The 16,542-nt window shown below is 56.1% G+C and overlaps 1 protein-coding gene across 1 annotated transcript; it reads left to right on the plus strand.

The window, feature by feature from the left end:
- Window positions 1–9,890: 9,890 nt before the first annotated feature.
- Window positions 9,891–16,478, plus strand: GCG54_00006000 (putative transcription factor SEF1; the record flags this gene model as incomplete). The annotated part of the gene is made up of 9 exons (XM_045406014.1): window positions 9,891–10,203; window positions 10,251–11,131; window positions 11,178–11,663; window positions 11,724–12,940; window positions 14,494–14,835; window positions 14,890–15,327; window positions 15,386–15,642; window positions 15,691–16,281; window positions 16,339–16,478. Coding segments are annotated over 9 exons (4,665 nt in total), but the record flags the coding sequence as incomplete, so codon positions are not given.
- Window positions 16,479–16,542: the final 64 nt, after the last annotated feature.

Raw genomic sequence — 16,542 nt, forward strand, 5'->3', positions numbered from 1 at the left:
ATGGGAATAATGTATTCTTATTCAACAACACACACAAATGGGTTTATGGGCAAAGGGGTTCAACGGGGCGGTTTACCAGGCACTACTGGCGGATGGTGGGCAGACAAATGCATTCATCAGACAGAGATTCATCTCGGACATTTTGGTCAACGCTTTTTATCGGTGTTTTCTGCTTATCACGGGGCTCTTTTTTTTCCTTTCTTCAAACCAGCCAAACCAGAGGCCAAGTTTTACCAACCACAAAGGGATCGTAGAACGATATCAGTGTACCAACTTTTTGTTTTCTGGTCGATTTTGTTCTCTGTACATAGTAACACAACAAATATCAACCAAAAACCTTGTTTCGTAAACACGCTTAGCTTCAAACATTCGATGACAGCCATTCCTTCTCATGTGCGTGACGAGGAAGATAGATCCTTCCTCCCATCCTTCGAACATTGAAGAAAAGCTCGGAAAGCCTTTCGCCAAGAGAAAACTTGCTGCCCAGGAAACACGAGAATGGCCTTCCCTAGGTTCCATCTGTGATCAGCAAGCCTCCGGGTGACGCATTCCCCTTCAGCCATGGTCCATGGTGCGCGAGCCCTAGAGCGAACAGATCTTTTTTTTTCGTTTTTTGGCCTATACCAGCAGCCCATGACGAAGTAGAAGGAAGTCAGTGGACGGACTCTACGTGAATCAAAGCGCATGATTGTTTACAAGCTGTGTTTATCATCAGCCCGTAAGCAACATTAACCAAAATATACACACATCAAGCAGAGAGCGTGCAAGGAAACGAAAAGGGTCTGTGTGAGCCGTTAACGAGAGCATGATGTTTGTGGTTCCTGGATGGCGAGATGTCTTTCTCACGCACGCCCACGCACACACTCACACACGCCTGGCCCAACCACGCCTTGCCCCTTCCCCATCTCTGCCATGTTGCCTGCTCCCTTATCCCTTACTCTCGGTCCCCCGTAATAGATGGGCTAAAGGAAAGGAGTATGCGGTTACATCAACCTGGACGATTGGACCCTATAGCAGCTGGCTGGTTAAGGGAGGGTAGCGGTAGCAAGAGAGAGAAATAACGAGATTTCGGGGCACAGGACCCAAGATCCCGGGTTGGATACTACCGGCGCCGTGCTATGGCCATGGTCACCTTTAGTCAGTCTGCTCTCTGCCTGGACTGGACAGTTGTTTGGCTGAGGGTTGTTCGTCGTTCCTCAAACCCGCACGCTTTCCAGTGTACTGGGCCACCGCACAACGAGAACCAACGTTTGCTTCATCATTACACACGGATTCTGCAGCGGGAGACTGAGCGTGGAGCTCGCGCGCGCGCGCGGTCGGCCGTCGCCGCCGCTCTCGATGGGAAGGGCTGGGCGGGCGGCGAAAATGGTCCCTTAGTCGACCCTTCGTGCCGGACTAAGACGGAGACCGGTGCCATTTTTTCCTTTTTTGTTACTTTGTACCTCTCTTTTCCCCCCAGCCACCTGTTAATCCTTAGTATGAACACACAGAGAGAGTGTGAGAGTCTGTCCCAACGCAAGTCAACCGCACCATTGTCGTCATCAATGTTTTCGAGGTACTCTTTTTCTTCGTTTTTGCTACAGTTACCGCCTCTCCCGTGCGCCGTGCGCGGCTGCCGCCGTCGCCGCCGCTGTGGTTTTGTGTGTGGTGTGTGTGGTTGGGTGGGGGGAAACAGGGAAACAACCAAGGAGATTCGTTCGACTGGGACGTCTAGAATGCGAGAAAAAGCATTGACTGGATGGAGGAGCGAGGGAAAAACGAACGAACCCCTTCCCAAACATGCAGTGTTCTTTTCTCTTGTGAAACATTTCACGCTCCTCTTCACTTTTTTTCGGGGGAGCTACTACCACGCAGAATCGATGGGAAACTGGACTCAAGTGTGTAACACACGAGCAGACCTCATGGCAAGGGAAACAGAGGAGGGGGGCGTGACGTGTGTAAGGGGAGCCAAGTTTTCCCAAAAAGTCCTTGCGTACCTGCCGTCCTGCCTTCTTGTTTTTTTCTGCCCAGTTCGCAACGTCGCCAGGGCGGGCGGGTGATTTGTTTCCTTCCTGCTGCTGTGACTGCTGCTTCTGCTGCAGCTGCAGAGACGGAAGTAGATACATACATGCCCTCACACTAACACAGCACACCCGCGTCCAGTACACACGCCCCTCCCGCAAGAGAGGGCGGGGAGACCAGCAGGAAAAAGAAACCATGTCTGAGGGGTCTCGGTTTTGGAATCTAGATTCCTTTCTTCTCTCCTCTTTTCGGGGTTCACAGACACAAAACCCATGGTAGGATGCTTTTTTGTCCAGACCACGCGCTGCACGCGCGAGTGAGATGAGTGGGTGGTTTGGGGGGCATTTGATGGTAGTACATGATACGAGACGCCACGAGATCGGGGGCAGGGCAGAGACCAGAGGGAAGTGGCGTCGACCGGTGGGGGGAAGATACAGAGAGCGAGAGACAGGAAGGGAAAGACAAGACCACCATCATCCATCAACGCCTGGGCAGCTCGCTCTTTGCTCGTACACTAGATTGAGGGAGAGGGCCGCGAAGTGCGAGATCGAGGTCCACAACACTAGACACGTTGACTTGGGTCCGGCCTCCGTTGGCTTGGTACGGGTTTAGGAACGACACCACCACTCGGAACGTAATCGTAAGCCTCCCTCGCCTCCTCATCCTTCTCTCCATCTGAGGACCCTTTCCCATGACAACACACACAGCTGAGCAAGAAGAGGCTGCTGCTGAGCACCCAACCAAAGATGCAAGGCCACCGGCCGGGCGGCGGCGGCGGCGGCGCGAGTGGGAAGAACGGCTTGGCGGATCCGTTGACGATGCCGGTGCATGTCAGGCAAGCCGCTGCGATCTCGATAACGGAGGCTTGCAGATCCATCGAACTACGCTCCCCTAAGTCTTAGTCTTTGCCTTTCCCTTCCGCCAGTTCAGTCCAACCTCACGTTGAACCAACGCTGGCCCTCAAGTCACTGGGCCGTAAAATCCAGCGCTGCGGTATACTTTGTCCGGTAGCGTCCTCCGCCAGTTCGTCATTTTGTTGTTTCTCATTGCCAGCCTTTCCCCTGAGCTGGGCCGGGCTGCACATCTCAGTTCATGCCATGCCATGCCATGCCATGCGTACCCGTGACTGCCGATGGCGTGCAGCTTTTCACCCCAGCGGCATGTCTCACGCATAGCTCTCTGGTCTCAAGAGAGCATGTCACTAGATTGCTAAAACATGCAGCAGCAGCCTGCAATGCACGTCCGCGGAGAGGCCAGCGAGAGGAATGAAATGTTCCATTGTGGTTTTTTTGCTTTTTGCTCTTGCGGTCGAGATAGACCTCCCATCATGTCTCTGTCTCTGACATCTTGGCACACAAACGTTTTGTCACTGCCCCCCTTCTGGGTTCGAGACATACACACACACGCGATCAAGGAACCATAATGACAGGCGACGAAGGACATGGGTTCGCCCGGTTCGTTCAATGTTCAACGTCCCCTCCCTCGTGTCAAGGCCGCACAATGATCGACTGCCGGTGTCAGGACAGCATCTAAGCCTGCCGCCGACACACCCCAGTCGGTCTCTCCTCTCCTCTCCTTGCCTCCCTTGAGCTGGGACGTGACAAGAAGATTAGAACTATTGGAAAAGGGGGTGTGTAAGAGGAGGGGATTGGGTGAGCGGTAGCAGGGTCATCCGATGAAGTGACTTTCTTGTTGGTTTCTTCTCCTTTTTTGATTATGCTGAGACGTTGACGTGAAGGGGTAGAAAGAGACACACAGAGAGAGAGAGAGATGAGGATAGCAAATCGGTCCTTCCTGGGGTCAAGTGTCTGACAGCACGATGCGGCAGGAAGCAATGGAGAACGACAGCTTTTGGTGGTGACATGCTTGCTTTTGGTTGGCAACCATCGTTTCCCAACGGTTCGTAACTGCGCCGTCTTGTTGTCGTGTGGCCCCCCAAGGAGCGGTGTATGCCGTAAAGTCTGAATGGCATCTGCGCTATGCCAAGGTCATACCCTGACCTCGTTGGAGTCGGAGGACGAGAGAGTGGTGGATGGAGGAGCTATGCGCTACGAGACGTGCGGCAACGGCTAAGAGTGTGTTTCTGGGTTGGACCAAGGTGATAAGCGCATCTCGCCGTAGCTGCAATGTCACTGGGCCTCGCGTCTCTGGCAGAAGCGTCGTAACTTTGCGTTGGATGACAGCCACTCGCAACGGTCACTGGACGAAGGATGTGTGGAGGGGGTGAAGATTCACAACGTGCCGACTGCAGCCCAAAGCACAGCACAGCACAGCATAGCACAGCACAGAATAGAACAGACCCGGCCGAAGAACACAAAACAGGGACCAGGGATCGGGGTCCCGGTTGTGTCAAGCCGGGCCAAGGACGGCCGGCGCACAAAAAGGGATGTCAAGTGCCCTCCACCTCAGGAACAATACATGAGTCTGGGGGGCATCGTTGGCAAGTCAAAACCCACACGGGCACTGCTTATGCTGCTACGGAGAGAGCTATGCATGGCAGGAAGCTAGCTGTCGATGGGTGTCAGCAACATGGCCATGCTCTCATGCTCAACCTACCACCCCCAGAGAGACGACGGTGGGAGGCAATGACTGCCATGTCAGCGCGCAGCTAGCGCCTCCAAACCCTCCGTTGCAGCGTGCACATGGTGATGACAAGACATGGGATGGGATGATGCGAATCACAAGGTGTGGCTCTCCCATTTGCTCGGCACTTTTAGACGAGCCAGGAAGGCGTCAGATGAAAGCGACCTCGAGCTGCGTAGTAGGAGTGTGATGCTGATGGGTACGTGGTAGAAACCCTGGCAGGATGGTGACATGCCGTATCGCCACCCTCGACGGTGGTGAAGTGACAGCAGCCATCGGCGTCCCGATGAGGGCGACGATACACCTAGTCAATGGGAGACGGTGAGCGGGTCTCTGAGGGGATTCGGAGATCAGCGGCCCATCCCTGAGTCTAGCAGCCAAGGGCAGCCAGTTGAGTACGAAGGCGAGTGCGAGGACGGATGAGCAAAGCATGCGGCATGACACTGCATGCTGGGATGAAGCAAGGTTTCTGTGGCGGTCAGATACACACAATGGAGGACTGGGCATGGCATGGGAATTCCGGGAGCGGAAAAGACGCAATTTGATGGCGTATGATTTACAGCCCGAGAGTGTTGAAGAAGATTGAGGCGGAATAGAGCTTGTCGTCAGTACAGGCTGTGGAATGCAAGGTTGGATACGTCACTCGGTGGTCGATTACGGATGCCGGAGGTGTTTCGTAGGGCAAAGGAGGTCGGCAGGTCGTTGCGCCAACAGCGATAGCGTCGTGCTCTCGGTCTTTGGCTTTTGTGGCGTGTCTCTTGATCGGCCAGACTCGCATGGCAGAGTGGATGTGGCGCATTCTGGCAAGTGCTGTTGGTGTGTTAGCAGGATGGGCGTCTTTGTCTCAGCTTGTTCCTTTGACGGATTCAAAGTGTTCCATGGAGCAGAAACGTTTATCGGGGTATTGGTGGAACAGGCGCGCCCGCGCTTTGAGCAGTGCTGCAGTACCGGAAAGACCCTGACGTTTCGTACTCTGTCGTGTGGGTTTCTCATCCTCTCGTTCCTTGGTCCTCTTGAGATTTGTCCAGCCCTCGGAAAGCGGATATCGGGTATCGAATCTTCAAGTTTGATGATTTGTGATTTGAGTGCAAGTGCCTGCCACCCTCCCCCTGGGCACCCCTTGAGCTTTCGGCAACGTATCGGATCGGAAATGAGGTTGCCTCCTGTCAGAGCTCATCTTGCAGCGGACGAAGGGGAGACCGAGGGGGCCTGGGGGCGTGTACCGCCGCGTGTCAACGGCATCACGAACAGCACCAGCAGTAAGTGTCATTGGCCTTGACACGCCGGGGATGGCCTGGTCGGATAGACGCCGTGCGATGCGACGCCACGATAGGAGCGAGGCCGTTCAGGATGCGACTCTGCGGTGTTGCAACTTGTCGATATCGAAGACCGGCAATGGGAGGCTGTGAGTGGATGACGGTGTCGCAGTGGTGGATGGTTGTGTTGTCCAGCTGGCTTCCATGGAAGATTTCACCTACGAAGAGATTGGCGATGACCTGTGCCTTGGAGTTGCAAATCGAGGTACGTATCTAGGTGGCTAGGGTAAGGTAGAGTGGTAGAGTGCCTCAGTCTCCACTTGGCGCCGTGAGTGTTCGCCTTAGGTTGGCTGGGGGTCCTTTCCGCGGGACCCACCAGAGCTTCATGTTCCTTCCCAGTCAAGCAAGTACGGAAGACTTTTTGGAGAGAGGCACCTGTCCTGCCCAATATTGCAAGGGCGGCCAAGTCTTCAAGGGCAGCGCAAGGGGTCGGGAAGGAGACAAGTGGGGAATGATCCGGTTGAGGCTGCCCAGAGGCCCTGGTCTGCCTATTTCCGCCTATCACCCGCCAGTGATCGCCCTTTTCCCCATCTCACAATCTGGCAGACGCCCTGTTCGTTCCCCGTTTATTCGAGGCAGTGTGTCGCGAGTCCACAATTGCTTCAAGCAACTCCCTCGCTCCATCCGCTGCCATCGACAACATGGACGCAAACCCAAACCATCACGACATCGCCTACAGCGCCTTCGCCCAAGTAGGGAAATACTACTCCGTACCACGTCAACTATTGCCATGCTAGCAGCCATTGAGTCTTACTCATTCATCTCCTCCTCAACCCTGGATGGCGGCATGGCCCCGGGGGTCAGCTTGCTGCATCCCTAGCCTTCCTTACCCGACACTAATAAGGTCGGGTGCCTCGACCTTACCCTAGGTAGGTACCTATTGCGGTAGGTAGGCACCTTACCCAGGCAGGTGCAGCGGCTGCCACATCGTCTTCTCGTCACTGGGTCAATGGGGGCCTCAAACCCAATTCGCCTTACCCAACATGCGCGCATGCTCATATTGCCCAGTCACCACCCACAATACGGCGTGCCTCTCTGTCAACCTACTTGGAAGGCACATGTATCCGGACGCATGCACAAGTGCGCTACGTACATACGTGTCGTGCACCTGGCCAATCTAAGGCAATACAACGCTAATTCCCAGTCAGACATAGGACGCCCCGTCAAGCCAACTCGGATATCTACCTGCCTTACCGTCCACATTTCCCAAGTCTTGACCCAAGGCATTGCTCGGCACTAAGGCACCCTCAAACTATCGGCACCATCGTTGTGTGTTTTGTCATGATAATGGAGTCGTCCTTAGACCTTGACTCGGGGGCACTGGCCAAGACTATCCGCCGCCATCACCACCACTTGGCCGCTGCCATGTCGACTGTCATGACCTGCAGCCTTACACGCACTCCCTCTCTACGAACAAGTCGCCTCTTTGGGAATAAACCGCCGCAAGTTGTCGCTCCATCCTGGCATGCCATCGTTTGACAAACTCAACTGCGTGACAGCCTTCAAAGTGTGAGTTGTCCATCCCCCCCTCTCCAAAATATAGTTTACTCTGACGTCCCTCCCGATTCACACCCGTCCGCCGCTGGCTCCACTGCACCAGCAGCAGCTACTTGCCATGCTTCCCCGGCCTAACCCGCATCGGCTCGTCTCTCTTCCTCGAACTTAGTCCCGAGGAAAGGGCTGCCCTGAATCGCAACGGCCGACGATCCCCGTTGTCTCTTGTACCCTGACCGGATAGCTGTCGTCCCTCACATCTCACTGGATGGAGTTTGGTCCGAAAGGTGGCTGGATGGATCGCGTCCAGAACACGAGGGCGCTCAGATGACAAGTCTGAAGGAATATTGGCAGTGAGCTGGGCAGCATATTTTTGGTGAAACCACCTAACGGAGCCCCCTTCTACCCCTTTCATTCAACTTGGCAGTTGATTCCTCACCAGTTGCTCGCCGCCATGATGAGCGTGCTGTTTGGCTGCCTGCGCACAGTCTTCAGCTCCCAGAGCGCCTACCCATGCTGCAAATCTTCGAGAATCTCCAAATTCACTTTTGTCTGCTGACCAAGAGGCGGGAAGATCATAAGCCTGGACCACCGTCGATCCTGATCAACCAGCCGAGCGCCAAAGCCCGAAAAGCCCAGGCCCGGCCGGCTTGTCAAGCATACCTAGCGCCGACTACCGCAAGACCCGCTTCGAGTCTTCAGTCTTCGGGCTTTGGCTTTCCACAAATTCGCCGGTGACAGCCTCTCAAATTCCCAGCGCCTTTCCAACGCCCATCGATGTCGTGCAAGTCGATCCCGTGGGCCGTTTGGCCAAGTCAACAGGCGGTGGCGGCCAAGCTTCATCCATGGGTAGATGGACCTTGGCGGCGTTCTGTCACAGCTAATAGCCGCATTCATGCAGTCATCGTCGCCCCGCCAAATTGTGTCAACTGCTCACTCGGGCCAGACCCGGTCGATCACCAGCCTTGGGCCGTCTAACGCTGTCGTCCGGCTGCTGACGCTAGACTGGGATGCCGTCTGCAGCTGTCAAGTCGCGGTGGCTGCGTGTTTTTATCTCCGAATGTCTCGTCTCGCCTTTCTTCGGCTCGTTCTGGGGCGCCCTCTGGTAGACCGAGGATGTTGTGAAAAGCGTGGGCAAGATGCGAAATGTGGCGCGCCTAGACGTCAATCCATCACGCTTGTCCATGTTTTAGTCCGAAAGGGACCAAGGCTAGTGGCAATCACTCGGCGGGCTTGGTTGTTAATTTCCCGCCCCCGTTGCAAATCGGCCTCACGATAACAGACAGCGGGCTTGAGGACCTGGCTTGATGCTCATTCTGGCGTACGCCGTCGTCAGTGGCTGCCGTTCTCTGACGCCCTTCACCGACGTGTTCGCCGAGTCTCCCGTAATCCTTCGAGGAAGGACAGAGTTTCAGACCACCAGGCCTGACGAATGATGTCCCAGAAGATCGCCCTTGATCATCCCACCAAGGTGCGAACAGTCCATCTGACCGCCAGGGACGCTCGCTGAAGTCCTCTGCGCGCTCAACTTACTGCGACGGCACAATTGGGATGGCAGTCGCTCAGCTCCTTGACCTGGCCCGAGAGTGCAGCATGCACAGCAACTTTGTCCAGCGCAGTGGTGTCGGTTCCTGGGACGCCACGGGGACTTTTAGGCTTTCAACGACTTGAACTCAAAACTTCGTCATCGCCAATGCAGGCGTTTCTTCGGCTGCCACATCCACCTGATACATTAGCCCCTGGGGACATTGACAAGCCGGTTTGACGGTTTGCGATTAGCTCAGACCTATTGTGACAGATGTAGGTGAGGCTGCGAGAGCTGCTGTCGATCACCCTTTTTGCCTTTTGCCTCCGAGACCCCCGGACCGGCAGGGTTGCGGTCGGCGTGCTGTTCCTGATCGGCGGGTCACCAGAGGCAGGCTTGGCAGAGGCACCGACTCAACCGCTCGGCCGAGACGGAGCCGGTTGCGTACCGATGTGATCGGAAGCTCGCCATGTCTCGGCCAGGCCATGTGGAATCGATATGGAGTTGATGTACGGATAGACCCACAAAAGACGGCGGCAGAGCGGAAGAACGGACGGGACGTGGCGGCTGACGATCTTCAACGGGACGCAGTTTAAGCACCATTGAAGACACTTGGCATGAGGAAACAGCAGCTCACGTGAGGTCGCGGCGGGGAACGAACGCTTAACGCCGGAAATTCCACTTGTGCTGGCCACGCCGGAATTCCCACCTCATGCATTCCGCAAATGACCAATGAGGACGGCGCGCTAAGTCCCGTTCTCGGGCAATCGGCGCAAAAGATGTCCGACATTGGTCATCGAGATGGGCATGCATCTGCCTAGCCAGCGTGTTGGCCATAGAAGAGATAGCCCGAGAAGACATCTCCAGTGACTTGACAACTCAGGTAACCTGATGTTGTCTGCGGTATTACGTACTGCCATTGCATCTGCGTCATTGCATCCGTATACGTCGAGTCTGACACCCAACACAGCCCGCTCCTGGATGCAGGTTCGGAGCTGAGGCCCACTTTCGGCGCGCTGATATCGCCTGCTGCAGTCTCGGATGCAAAATTTCGCCGCCGCATCATGGATACCGACGGCGGCGAGCAAGCGGAGACCGGCCCTGTCGGCCAGGGCTCCGAGCCGTTGGCGTGCGTTACCTGCCGGTCCCGGAAGCTCAAGTGCGACCGAGTGAAGCCGGCATGCAGCCGTTGCGTGAAAGTCAAGGGAGAGTGCGTGTACCCTGAGTCGAGAAGGAAGCCCGCGTTCAAACGACGAAACGTAAAGGAGCTCGAGGAGAGGCTAGGTATGGCAGTTGTATCTCCGTGGCTGGACGTCGCTCACGATGTGTAGCTCAGGTGGAAGACCTTCTCAAGGAGGCGAGTAAGGAGGCCGGCAAGGTGAATGAGACAGCTGCAACAGCAGGAGATCTGGACAGTCGGATCAATGTTGGTATGGACGACTTCACAGTCGACATCGACACATTTCTCGCGATGCAAAACGGCTTCGCTGGTGAAACTGCAGACCTCCAAGCAGGACTGTCAGCTCATGATATCCCAGAGCCTCAACCGCAAATGCCCAGCTTCGGCGAGTCATCTGGAGAGTTGATTGGCCTTGGTCTTTCGGAGGCTCTGCCCCCTTTTGAGATGATGGAAGATCTGTATGGGCAATCCCTTGCCCTTGGTGTGAATATTTGTCTAACTTTCTTAAATAGTAACAAGAGTTTCTTCGAGCGACAGCAGCACTTTATTCCAATCATCCATCCCGGCAGGTACTTCCAGTCGTTCTACTCGGCGCCTCACAAGCGTCCGCCCATGTGCCTGCAGTATGCCGTCTGGGCCATGGCTTCGAACGGACATGAAAAGTATTCCCAGTATCACGAGATCTTCTACAAGCGAGCTCGGCAATACGCAGACGCAGATGAGATGAGAGGCTATGGCGAGCACTTTTTGACGGTTCAGCATGCGCAAGCTTGGGCGCTAATTGCGACAGACGAAGCGAGGTGTATGTATTTCACGAGAGCCGCCATGAGTTCAGCAAAATGCGTGCGTCTTGTAGAGATGATGGGTCTTCATCGCATCGATGGGGATGGCCAAGAGATGGCTCCAACGCTCGCGCCGCCAACGTCGTGGGTTGACCTGGAGGAGAGAAGGCGGGCGTTTTGGGGAGCTTACTGCATTGACTGTCACGCCAGTATATCAACGGGCTGGCCGACTTTGATCGATCCAAACGAGGTAAGTCTCTCCTGGCATGCTCGAGACAAAATCGCTAATCCGACAGATTACCACTCACCTGCCATCGTCCGAGGAGGCATTCAACTCAGCTCGTGAAGAGAAGACGTCGACAATGCAGGACGCCTTCAAGGGGGCGTCGTACTCCACATTCGCGGGCGCGGTTATCATTTGCTACGTCTTCAACATGCTCCTGAAGCATGTTCACTGGGAGAGACCCAACGACCGACCCGGAGACTTCGAGTACGGCGAGTTTTGGAAGCGTCACAGGGACATTGATAATCTCTTGTCAAGTGCCTTCATGTTCTTGCCCGAACGCTTTCGTCTGCCCCAAAGCATGAAAGACCCAACGGCCGTCCACACGAACCTCAACCTCCATGCATCCATCATCTGCCTGCACCACGCCGCGATCGATAGAATAGAGCAAAACAAACTGCCTGAACAACTGAAGACTGCTTCACAACTCCGACTGCGTACTGCAGCCGAGGAGGTGGTCAACATTGTCAAGCTGACAAGTCACACGAATTCCGGCTACGTAAGTCGATGACCGCCTCTGTTGCCTCTGTCTTGTTGTTGTTCTAACGACGTATTATAGAAAAGCCCCCTCGTTGCTCTATCACTGTACTCAGCTGCGTCCGTGTACGTGTACAATGCCAAATGCGACCCACAAAACGGGCTGTCGATGGCAGACTTGCAGAATCTCAAATTCATCGTCCAGGCGATGGAAGGCATCGGGCGTCGACACTTGATTACCCAGGCTTTTCTCCAGCAAGTATTCATGGACATACAGCGCAACGGTTTATCGGGCATCATCGACGTGCCCAGCTTGAATAACTACAAAAACACGTTCGGCTGGACTTGCTCGAATATTCCTCTCTTGGCACGAAGCTCAATATCGAAACATACCGAGATCCAGCCCCCTCTCCCTGGCAGACTGCCTCTCGGCAATCCTAAAGGCACCGCCTACGAGAACTATCCGAGAACGCACGAAGGGTGCAACGGACCAGTGGCCCCCCAGTCGGGTTGCCCTTCCAACCTAGGTATCTCGCAATCCGGAGCTTCTCTCACACAACCAATGTCAAAACCGAGTGCTCCTCTCGGGTACAACGCAAATGGGCCGCCTCCTGAGAACTCGTCAAATAAGAGGAGACGTACCTCTCTGACGACCGGCCCTGAAGTGAACCACGCCCAGGCAGGCCCATTCAGCGGCACATTCCCTTCAAATAAGAATATGAACAACGCGCCGCCTGCATCGCGCAATGGAATCGACGGCGTCGGAGGCTTTGCGGTGGGCTTCCTTAGAAATACGGGAATGATGCCCAAGAGCGGGTCCTCTCCGCATCTGACGCTGCCTCACCGCACGAACTCAACATCGCCGTCGCCGCCGTCCGCTTTCAACAAGAGCACCCCCTCACATTCGGTAGCCAGCAGTAGCACTACGCCTGGATACGGAGCGGGAAGTACTACACCGGAAGACGGTCTCCAGGGCAGCAATGGCAGCGGCAGCGGCAGCGGCAGCATCATCAATGGCACCGGTGGCAGTACTAATACGAACGGGAACGTCAATGAAATCATTGACATAACCAGCATCCAAGCACAAGTGTCGGGCGCGGCGGCGTCGACATGGGACTCGAGGGGGCTGCAATATGCACCCAGCGCCGACCCGATATCCTTTATCGATTTTGAAGCTGTAGGCGGTATCGATCCATGGAGCATGCTGACGAACATGGGCGACATGAGTTGGACCAATCCCGGCGGAGGTGAGGACACGACGGTCACAGGTGCAGATCTAGCAGGGGCAGGCGGAAAAGAGTAGATGGCAGAGACAAGACGGGCAGTCTGCAAGGCTCGCCAGAAGAAGTCGACTGGGCTTCCGTCCTCTAAAGAGAGAATGATGTCTACGACAGCGGATGGTTTGGCAGACATAAAATGGAATCAAAGGGGTCTCGGGCGGTGGGCGGTAATGGACGCACGCCAATGGTTGGTGGACGGGCGTATAGTGAATGCTGTATTAGCATCAAACGATTGTAGATATCACGTATCGTGACACGACGCATCTCACTCTGAATTCCATCTCACTCTGAGTACAAGAAGTCATCACCAAAGTCATGTCGGACATGCAAAATGTGCATCGTTGACTGCCGAAAAGAAGCTCCTGGCAATCCGATGTTTCTCACCCTCCCCAAAAGCCCAGACTCCGGTTTGCGGTTTGGCTCTTTGTCCTGCGACAAGGCACTGCCGGAATCCTTCGAGGTCGTCAGCGCACGTGATCGATGGAGTGAACCGAACCCATGACGCCTGCCTCCTCTTTTTCCTCCTCCCTCCCAAGTAGCAGTCAGCAGTCAGCGAGAGTCCACTGAGCAGCGCCATATTTATCATCCATCCATCGCTCCCCCGTCCTATCTTTCTTTTGCCGAAACCGCACCGAATTCCACCCACCCAACTCTCCACTTCCCATCGTCACAGTCAGTTCAACCTCCCGCGAAGCCGCAAATCCAACCGGGAACGACGGGATGCAGAGGAGCCGCGCACTTACGCCCTGCACAAAGGAATAAATTAGACTATCTACCCAAGGTACACCTACCTGGGCTGAGGACTACCTGGGCTGAGGACTACCTTACGTCACTTCGGCGCGTTGCGTTGCGTTGCGCTGCGCTGCGCTACGCGGTGCACGCACGCGTTGGCGCCCCCTACACCACCACCGCCGCCGCAGCACGACCACTGCCGCCTGGGAACCCCCAAAACACCAAACAAACTCATGGACCCGCCGCTCAAGAGCCCCGGCTCGGCACATAGGGATACCTCGCCCAGTCCCCCCGTGCCGAACCGGATCCGGCGTAATACAGCCTGCACAAGTTGTCGAGACTCCAAGGTGGGTTCACGTTCCTTTTGACTCCCTCGATGAATTAATTACAATCTCCCTCTCTGTTCCCTCAGCCATGGCTGCTCCTCCCCGCATGTGCACTGTACCTGCGCGATACAGCTCCGGATTCACTTCCAATTGGTCTTCCGACGTCGCCGTGTCATGCTCAGGTACCACGTTATCAAACCCTCAGCCTCCCAGCCTGTCTCGTTTGCCGTGTAATACATATACATGTTCTCAAGACAAAAGTACATCGTCGCTAATTGGAGCCGTTGGAACGACCGCAATAGGTGAAATGCAATGCAAGCCTGACGCCGAACAAGCCGTGTCAGCGTTGCGCGAAGCTCGGGATCCAATGTGTCATTGACAAGTCCCACAAGCGCATAACCAGGAGAAGGTTGCTTGCTCTTCCCTTCCCTTTCCCCTGCCGTTTCTCTTCAAGTTCATCTCAAATGAGGCAAGGAACCTTGTAATCTGATGCGTGCTCGTGTGACCTTGGCAGTAAGCTCGAACAACTCGAGAAGGAGGTCCAGACGATCAAGAATGCCGTCAATCCCAGTCCCGTCTCCGCCGCCGGCGTGCTTCCCCCGGTTGCCCTTCCGCTGCCGAGCCCGAGTTCGGCGTATCCCGCAAGCGCATTCGCGGACCGGCCGCCTCCGAGTGCCGGTCGCGTGAGTCTCCCTGCGTTGTCGCCTGTTCCTCACTCCCGCACGGCAGAGCAGGTCCCCACGCCGACGTTGACGTCGCACACGACGCCGACTGGACCGCCGCGGCATCCCGCGCAGCCAAGGGCTTTGGGTTCCAAGGTACTGTCGAGTGAGGATATTGATTTCTATTTCGACACGTAAGTTCGCCCTCCTCCTGTAAACGCGAGCTCGCAGCGCTGATGAATGTGCAGCTATTTTGAACATTTCCACCCGTACTTCCCTATTGTACGGTCCCAGGACCCGGATAAGCTGTACAAGCTGAGCCCCATACTGTTTTGGACAATCATTGCCGTTTCGTCGAGGCGGTACGCCAAGGACCCCGGCCTCTTTCAGTTCCTGGTTGAAAACCTGCCAAAGGAGGTGTGGAACGCAGTGTCGAACCCGCCGATAAGCATATCGACCATCAACGCGCTCCTGGTCCTGTGTACATGGCCGTTGCCGACAATACGATTCCTAAACGACCCGTCCGCTTCGTACGTGGCGATCGCGCAGAATGCGGCGTTGCTGCTTGGCCTGCATACGGGGCGTGGCACTCATCCCGAGTTTTGCATTGGGCCGAACCGTCAGACGGATATCACGGACGAGGAAGCGTGCTTTGCCTGGATGGGATATAATATCCAGGCGCAGAGGTATGGTCGAGTGTCGAGTGTCGAGTGTCGAGTCGTTGGTTGGCTGACTTGAAATCAGGGTGGCTTCGAGCAATGGCTTGCCCCCGCCCGCAGGCTTCTTCAACGAAGCCGTGAACCGGGCGGCCGGCGGCAGGTCTCTGCCTGATGCCTTGGGGTATTTTGGTTTGTTGTATGAGATGCAAAAATTTTCGAATCGACTGAACCGCACCATGTTTTCCGTGGCCGAGGAGGGCGAGGGCGTTTCGGACTCTGTCATACAGTTGTTGGAGGATGAGCTGAACAAGCTGAGGCAGCTGCAGTCTCGGCACAACACGGGTACGCGGAACCCTTGCCATCAAACGAACATAACTAACAACACGGCAGACCTGGACCTGTTTACCATTCTGGCTGTGCAGTTCGAACTCCAGTCGTACTACTTCATACCCCTGTCAACCGCCGACAAATCCACCTTCCGCCACAACGTGAACCGCGCATACAGCACGGCGCAAGCCATCATCAACCTCGCCCTGCGCCTCGAGAGCTCCCAGCGGTTCCTGTACCACGCCCCGCAGCACGTCTTCCGCACGGTGCTCGACGCCGCGACGGTCGTCTTCGACGTCCTCCTCTCGGGCCACGCGACGGACCTCGAGCTCGCCAACGCCGAGGTCTCGATCAAGAACTCGCAGGAGGCGCTGCGCCGGTGCTCTGTGCAGGAGGGCGACTTCGCGATGCGCGTGCTGCGGATGACGGAGTCGTACTGGAGCCTGCGGCACATCATGCCGCCGCTCGAGGCGCCCATCTCGCGGTACCCGCACCGGACGGGCGCGGTGCTGGCGTTCGGGACGCTGCGGCGGTGGAAGAAGGAGCTGGACCAGGCGAGGATGGGACAGCAGGGCGGTGGCGCCGGAGGGCAGGCGGGCGGAGGGGTGGGAGCGGGAGCAGGAGGGGTGGGAGGGGGCGCGGCGGGAGCGACGCGTGAGTGTAGGGGACGGGCGGGGCTTGTTGGAGGCAGTGTTGCTGACCTGGCGGCAGCGGCGGCGACGGATGCGAATAACGCCAACGTGTTGCCGACGAGTGACTTGCTACAGGATATCGACTGGTCGATGCTGATGGACGACTTTGACTGGACCGCAGGGGGCGCGGGGGAGCCCAACTTTTTGGGGCTTTCGTAGGGGGGGGGGGGGGGGGGGTCNGGGGGGGGGGGGGGGGGGGGGGTTCCTTTTCACAGAAGTGGGT

The sequence above is a fragment of the Colletotrichum gloeosporioides genome (assembly GCF_011800055.1).
Source record: "Colletotrichum gloeosporioides strain Lc1 chromosome Unknown consensus_36, whole genome shotgun sequence".
NCBI lineage: Eukaryota > Fungi > Ascomycota > Sordariomycetes > Glomerellales > Glomerellaceae > Colletotrichum > Colletotrichum gloeosporioides.